We start from the raw sequence: 7,674 nt of genomic DNA, 5'->3' as shown, positions 1-7,674 counted from the left end.
TTTGAGTATTGCCATGTGAGATTTTGAGATCAAGATTTAACGTGTCTAAATATATATACTTCTCTCCTATTTTGTCATCTACATTAATGTTTAGTAATAATCAATAATTTATCTCCTCTATATTGACCTAAGAACGAATTAATGGAAGTGTTGAGGTGAGCGAATCACCTTTTGTCACATATTTTAAGAGGGTTCGAGTCCTCTTAGCAACATATTAATGTTGTCTGTGGTATTGTGTCACAATAGTACTGTGATACTGTGTCTCTCCAAACAATTCCTTTGGAGGTTTATGGAGTATGGGGCTGCTCTGTGGTGGGGTCAGTCACGTTAAAAAGTTTACCGAATACAATTTTAGCTCCCTCATGATGGTGCGTTGGTTGAGGCATGAGGTGTTGAAGTCAAAACTCGACGTGTCCGAGCATATTCTCCCCCATGCCTTGGTCACTTGTACTAATGATTAGTAGTCATCTGTGATTTACCTCCTCTGTGTTGGCCTAAGGACGAATTGACGGAAGCATTAGGGGCAAACGAATCACCTTTTACCATATATTTCAATTAAAAAAATGCCACCATATTTTAATTAAAAAAGAAAAGGGGGAAAAGCTAATGTGGACAAAAAATAAAAAAGTTATCAATATTAACACCACTAAAACATTTTCCTCCTCTCTTTATCCATTAACTAATATTTTACTAATAATAATTTTTTTCCCAAAAATAAAAAGTTGTCAATAATATTGATACTCATAGGCAACACTTTGATCGTTCATTAACTCCACTATCCTCTCGAGCTCATCCCAGTTGCCATCGTTGAACCAGTCGTTCATCTCGCAACTTGCCGTCGTCGCCGGCGGCGCTATCTCACAGTGCGGCGGCGGCGCCGCAGACAATTGCTCGAATGAGTAATTGTTGCACACATATTGCCCTTCATTGTTTTGATAACACTTGTCACTCATATTTGGCTCGTAATATTTATTATTATTATTATTGCTGACATATTTGTCTTCTTCATGAGGATAACCGGGAGAAGCCGGCCCGAGATCAGACTCGAAGCTGCTAGCCTTTGAGCTCGAGTCGCTGGAGACAATATTGGTTTTCTGGTTGAATTTTGCCGGCGATTCACTCGTTTTGTGGGAAGACGACGTTGCCCTCTTGAAAATTCGGCATATCGTCCAAATTTCCTGTGAGACAAATCACATCGACCATTAATCAGTTTCAATATCCAAGTCTTAATTTCTCGATCGCGAAGATCATACAGGTCGTCAATCACGCACCGCTTCTTGCAAAGAGTGACGATCAGCGCGGCTGCTATTGTCGTTGTTGTTGTTGGTGGTGGTGGTGGAGGGAGGAGGAAGACGAAACTCGTGCATCATCCAGTCAGTCTTGGTGCCTTTTCCGGCGCTGCCTCTGTAGTAAACTAGCGATTTCTTGAGGCCGATGCAGACATCGCCGGCGCGGCCACCGTAGACTGCTCGGTCGATGCCGGTCGCCTTCCAGAAACCTGAACCGGTGACGCGGTTCGGCCGGATGCTGTTCCGGTACTTCCTCCCTCTCAGACAGAAGAAATACCACTCCCTCTCTTCTCCACAGCTCGCTTCTGCACGATTTTCCATCAATTATCTACGAAATAAAATTTAAGAATTTTTTGTGAAAAAAAAATAAATCAAAATATATTACTTGGAAGATCCCAAGGGTCGTGCTTGTAGATGTCGACCTCCCTCACGACATCGATGGAGAAGGCTCTCCTCTGCACCTTCCTCCGGAGATAGAAGCTGAGCAGCTCCTCATCGGTGGGGTGGAACCGGAACCCGGGGAGAAGCACCTGCTCCTCCTCTTCCGCCGCCTCCTCCTCCTTCTCCATGATCGGTTCCTCCTCCATTTGATATAGCACTATATTCCTCCAAGAACAATGATCTATTTATGCACTCGATCTAGTGTAATCGTCAAGTCTTTAATTTGACTCTTTATACGTGTCGTCATAAAATATATTCTGATTTATCTACTCCACCGATTTTGACTTGTTCCAGTACAAAATATTTATCAGTCGAAATTTTCAATCTGAAGCAGAATTAATTAATCGATTTAAATAAGTAATTGGTGTTAGCTTCACACACGCCATATGAAACAGGAGGTAGCGGTTTACGGTGTATGTATACATTGACTGTTTCAGAGCCATTCCTGTCCAAAAATTATGGACTTTTAATGGTTCATTGACAAGCGTAGTCAAAGTTATTGAACTGTATTCAATTCGTTGCTTGCATGTATGTATAAGGAATTTAGCTGATTATATTGAAAAAAAATAATAGTTATTCCGATAAATATTTTTTTTAAAAAAAAATGAGCAAGTTTAGATATTTCTATCTTTTATTCACCTGGCCCACTGAAATTTACCTAATTAATGAATATTCTCTGTCTCTGATTAATGAACGTATTGAAGGGGAGTCATGCATTAGAAGTGCAAGCTGTTGAATTTATATATGGTCCCACCATATGCCACTTGGTTCAATTTCCATCTGAGACCAAATTTCTCGTACTTCCTAGCTAGTAGACAGTCTCCTATATAAGTTAATCATGTAATTTGTCCTTCACATCATTTAGGAATGAACTATAAAAGACTTATGAACGAAATCAATTTTCACCCTACTTTATTGAATTTATGATATTGAAAATTAAACATAAGAGGGTAATTTTTCAATTTTAAGGAAAAATAATTTGGAAATTAAGGGCTTTTTTTGAAAACAAAATGTTAACAAAATTTTGATATTATTGCGTGTTTATTTATTTATGGAAAAGATAATTGGTGTTTCCTAAAATAAGAATAAATATTATGAAAAATAGAAAATGATGACTATTTCTCCAACCAAATAAGAATGTTGGTAGGGCTTGAAAAAATAATCACGGGTACCTATGAGACAATTAAACGTCCTTATCACTACATCAAAGCTTGAGAGCATATCTATAGGGCTTATTGCACTACAAGAAAATTGATTAATAACGATGGAATTAATGATGAAATTATAATCTCGTTGCTAAATTAGTGATAACATTTTAAGTTTTATCGTTAAGTTAGTGATAGAGTATTAATTTCCATCGCTAGGTTAGCGATGACATATTAATTTTCGTTGTTGAATTAGCGAGAGATTTTAACTTCTGTTACTAAATGTAGCAACCAATTTTAATATCCGTAGCTGCATTTAACGATGAATTTTAATTTTTTTGTGATGGGTTTTAACTTCTGTCGCTTTATTAGCAACAAAATCTAAAATTTCGTCGTTAAATAGATTCGCAACTGATATGGGTTGTAACGTGTGGACCCAGAAGAGGACGTGATGATCAAGGTCAAGGTGACATGACAGTCAAGGTTAAGGTGACGTGATGGTCAAAGTCAAGGGAAGAGAGCATTCTCCACCTTGATTCGTCATTCTCCTAGCACTAAGGCTCTCAGGTCCAGCTCGATCGGATTATAAACTAGGCGGGAGAGGGCCGACCGACCCTTAAGTCGGTCGAACATAAGGGGGTTAGTGCTTTACTCTTGAACTGAAAAGATAACATGTCCAGTCATTCAATAACAGACCATGTTTAAAGACGACCAACCTAATAGATCGGTCGGAGTGTCCGACCCATCCTCATAATCGACCAGCCATGTGTGGTCAGAATAAGGGTAAGCTCCCGATGTTCATAAATCTCTCTATGTATGGACGGCTAGATAAAAGGTTGGTCGAGCTCAAGGCACTTAGCCTCATAAATCTTTATACATGACCGACCAAATAAAGGGTCGGTCGGGCTTGAGACACTTATTCTCACAAATTTCTCTATGCATGTTCAGCCATATAAAAAGTCAGCCGGGCCTAAGACACTTAGCTTTATATTGATTCCCAAATGGATTTCTAGCACGCACAATTCGTTATATGGTTTCTTGAACGGATTTCAAACATGTCTAATGCATCATATTATTTTTTGAATGGATCGCTAATACTATGCAAAATATAACTGAGCAGTTTAATGCAAGGACATGCATAAAAATGGTCGACCTTATGGACCACCGAGATATACTCAATTGACAATATAAGTAGAGAATTCTAACAACCTGTCAGAATAACAATCATATGTAGACAATATTCTATTGGAACCTTCTTTAAGGATTATTATGTCTCTTTTCAGTGGACCACTTATAACAGCATATTCTTTCAATGATCTTAGCAAAGGTATAAGCTATAAATGATAAAAGAAGTATACATATGGGTAAATGAAAGATTCCTCGAATAATTATTACACGTTGCCTAGGTTGTACACTCCCCATTACTTAGCAATCTCTGACATTCTCAGTCACTTCATGATTGCAGAGGTTATGAGATGTGGTATATAAAGGGGGAGTCCTCTCTATTGGCAAGGTACGTCCTCGAAACATCTGAAACTTACTTTTGCGCACACATTCTATACAGTTCTTATGTTCTTCATTCACCTGACCAAAATTGTACTGACTTGAGCGTCGGAGGGACTTCGCTAGGGGCTCTCCCCTGGTTTTTGGGCATTGACATTTTGTTGGCTCATCTAAGTGTACACAGGATCCAAAGTAAGCCTCTTCTTAGAGTAAAAAGTCTTCTCTCAGTTAACAACCAAGCCACCATTCCCAGCACACCATCTCTCCAATTTTCAGACAAGATCAAATTTGACGTCATTTGTGGGAATTGTCACTTGAACCTAAAGATCAAAGATGGAAGAAGCTAGATGACTCACCACTGTCACCTTAACACAAGAAGATCTAGAGATGCTCATCGATGCCTGAGTACAGAAACTAGCTCAGCAGCAACAACAAGCAGCTACTTGTGGCACGTTGTTGCCGCCAAATCCTATAGCATCGACAACAATCCATCAAAGGGAAAGAGGAGCTCGAGAGGAAGGCCCCGCACATCTACCTCTCGCGTCTCATTTGTCAATCCCACATCATCGAGCGCTCTTACGTATACCGCTTAGGTACATAGGCCAAGAAGAATTGCACTAAAAATCTTCTGGAGAAGCACCTATCTGAGATAGGTGTAGGGGAAAAGCTCATGAGACTTGCAACTCTCCCTAGAAGATGAGTACCCTGTTCTATCAGGGGGTTCTAGAAGATAAACTACCAAAAAACATTAGCATCATTTGACGATAAGTAAATACTCATGGTTGACTGACCCTGAGAATCACCTCCTCAAATTTGAGAATGCAACCCTCCTGCACCAATATATGGACGGTGTAAAGTGTCGAGTATTCCTTACTACACCCATTGGCTCAGCACAAAGATGGTTCAAGCGATGTCGGCGGAATCCATTCACTATTTCAAGGATTTTTGCAAGGTTTTTCTTTATCATTTCACCAGTAGTCGGCATTACTAGAAGACCCTCCTGAGCCTTTTTTTCACTCAAACAGGGGCCTAAGGAGATACTCAGGGCCTAAATAAAAAAATTTAATCAAGTGTCCATGGATATCCCCCAACCACCACCAAAATTCTGGTGAGCGCCTTCTAAAAAAATACGACTTGGGACCTATACTACATCTCTGCTTCTGTATCAATATTTTTCAACAATTAATAATTTGAAGTGTCACATGACATGCAATATGGTTAACATCAAATTTTGACGTCGTTGTTAGTGAATGACTAGTATTGTATATTTGATTTTAGATTGTGCATAGTTTTATTTTCTTTATTTTGCATCTTTCTTGATTTTATTGTATATCTACTTGCATTCTCACTTTGACTTGTTTTCATGACCAGGATTTAAAAATTCAAGTTATTTGAGTTAGATCTAGAGATTGAGAGAACTTTCAGGGCTTTGAGAATCCAAGAGAAATCATCAGAAGTTTTTGATAATACTTCTTCACACTTTGACACTTCCATGGTTGAACATCATAGGACTATAAAGGAGCTTGCAACTACTGATGAGGCATTCAAATATTCATGTATTACTTATCCAGATTTAGCAGGAGATTTTGAGTTAAGATCTGGACTGATTTCTTTACTTCCTAAATTTCAAGGGTTATCTAGAGAAGACCCTAATAGACATTTACATGAGTTCTATGTGGTTTGTTCTACTATGAAGCCACAGGGTATTTCAGAAGAGGATATCAAGCTAAGGGCTTTTCTATTTTTTTTAACTGAAGTAGCAAATAATTGGTTATATTATCTGCCTCCTGGATACATTACATCTTGGATTGATATGAAGAAGGCTTTCTTAGAGAAATTCTTTCCAGCTTCAAGAACTGCAACTATCAGGAAGAGTATTTGTGGGATTCAACAAGTGGTGGGAGAGACACTTTATGACTATTGGGAGAGATTCAAAAAGTTGTGTTCAAGTTATCCTCAGCACCAAATCAGTGAGCAGTTACTTGTCCAATACTTCTATGAAGGTTTGTTACCTATGGATAGGAGTATGATAGATGCAGCAGCTGGAGGAATTTTAGTGAATAAGACTTCAGAACAAGCTGAAGAGCTTATTTCAAATATGGTAGAGAACTCACAACAATTTGGAAGTAGGTCATTAACTATAAGAAGAGTTGGAGAGGTTCAAATGATTTCTAATGAGCAAAAGGAGATAAGGAATACATTGTTGGAATTAACATCTTCGGTGAAGCAATTAGTAATAAAGAATGCTAATTAAACTTATACTTTTCCGAATGCCCAATTTCCTTGTCAATCAAGGGTAGTTTGTAGTATTTGTTCAAGTTAAGATCATATTTTAGAATTATGTCCAAATCTTCATCAAGATGAATCATTGGCAGCATTTTTAAGAACTCAATTCCAACAATAATATGACCCTTATTCTTCTACATATAACCATGGTTGGAGAGATCATCCAAAGTTGAAGTATGACAACTCATTTTATCAACAACCACCTTCAAATTAGAATTTTTAGCAAAATCAGAGTTTCCAACCACCTCAATATGGATTCCAACAGCAATCACAACCTTTTCAGCATTATTATCAATCTACAAATTAATTTTAGCAATCATTTCAGCCTTATCAATAGAATTTTCAGCAAAACCAATAGCAACATTACCAATCTCAAAATTTCCAGAATCTACAAAACCAGCATGCACTTCCAGCACCTTTGAGATTAAGTTTGACTCAAGGAAGCTCCAACAATACTTTTAATTCAGATGCACAACAAGCAAGATTGGAGGAATTGATCCATCATATGTTGCAGTAGCAACAAAATTAGCAAAGAATCAATTGTTCTTTACAGATTAGGCAATTAGCTTCCAGCATTAACCAAATACAAGCTCAATGATCAAGTCAATTGCCTTCACAAACAACTCCTAATTCTAAAGGGAATGTTAGTGTATTAACTCTAAGAAGTGGGAAGATAATTTCATATATGAATTCAAGAGTAGTAGAATTTGCTGGGAAATTTCCAACAACTCAATTTTTAGATTCCAGCAGCCCTTTAATAGCTTCAACTAGCTCAGATCTGGAATTTCTAACAGGCCAAATTTTTCTAAATTCGAGCTCAAACCCAATTTGTATTGATCCCATGAATTTGGTGTATGAACAAGAGAATAGTTGCTTGAATCCAAGAAGTTCTAGTAGCTTTATCAAGTTGAACAAATTCTAGCAGTAACTCCAAATTTTAGTAATTTCAAGATTTCAGAACATCATATTCTAGAATCTAGAATTCCAATAGAGCAAGTTGCCGAGCCAAA

The 7,674-nt window shown here is 37.8% G+C and overlaps 1 protein-coding gene across 1 annotated transcript; it reads right to left on the bottom strand.

Annotated features, from left to right (window-relative positions):
• Positions 1-593: 593 nt before the first annotated feature.
• On the bottom strand, positions 594-2,016 carry LOC122008514 (transcription factor JUNGBRUNNEN 1-like). The gene is made up of 3 exons (XM_042564302.1): positions 1,675-2,016; positions 1,272-1,594; positions 594-1,178 (listed from the first exon to the last, which is right to left on the bottom strand). The coding sequence occupies exons 1-3, from the start codon at positions 1,874-1,876 to the stop codon at positions 726-728; spliced, it is 978 nt and encodes a 325-aa protein (XP_042420236.1). The 5' UTR covers positions 1,877-2,016; the 3' UTR covers positions 594-725.
• Between the last annotated feature and the right edge of the window lie 5,658 nt (positions 2,017-7,674).

The sequence above is a fragment of the Zingiber officinale genome, chromosome 1B (assembly GCF_018446385.1).
Source record: "Zingiber officinale cultivar Zhangliang chromosome 1B, Zo_v1.1, whole genome shotgun sequence".
Taxonomy (NCBI): domain Eukaryota; kingdom Viridiplantae; phylum Streptophyta; class Magnoliopsida; order Zingiberales; family Zingiberaceae; genus Zingiber; species Zingiber officinale.
Note: the sequence above shows the minus strand (reverse complement) of the source record. Positions and strands in the feature narration are given on the sequence as shown.

Coding starts and splice junctions, on each gene's coding strand:
- LOC122008514 (XM_042564302.1), bottom strand. CDS start 1,876: ATGGAGGAGGAACCGATCATGGAGAAGGAGGAGGAGGCGGCGGAAGAG. Junction 1,595..1,674: donor CGACCCTTGGGATCTTCCAA/GTAATATATTTT, acceptor AAAATCGTGCAG/AAGCGAGCTGTGGAGAAGAG. Junction 1,179..1,271: donor GTCACTCTTTGCAAGAAGCG/GTGCGTGATTGA, acceptor TTTGTCTCACAG/GAAATTTGGACGATATGCCG.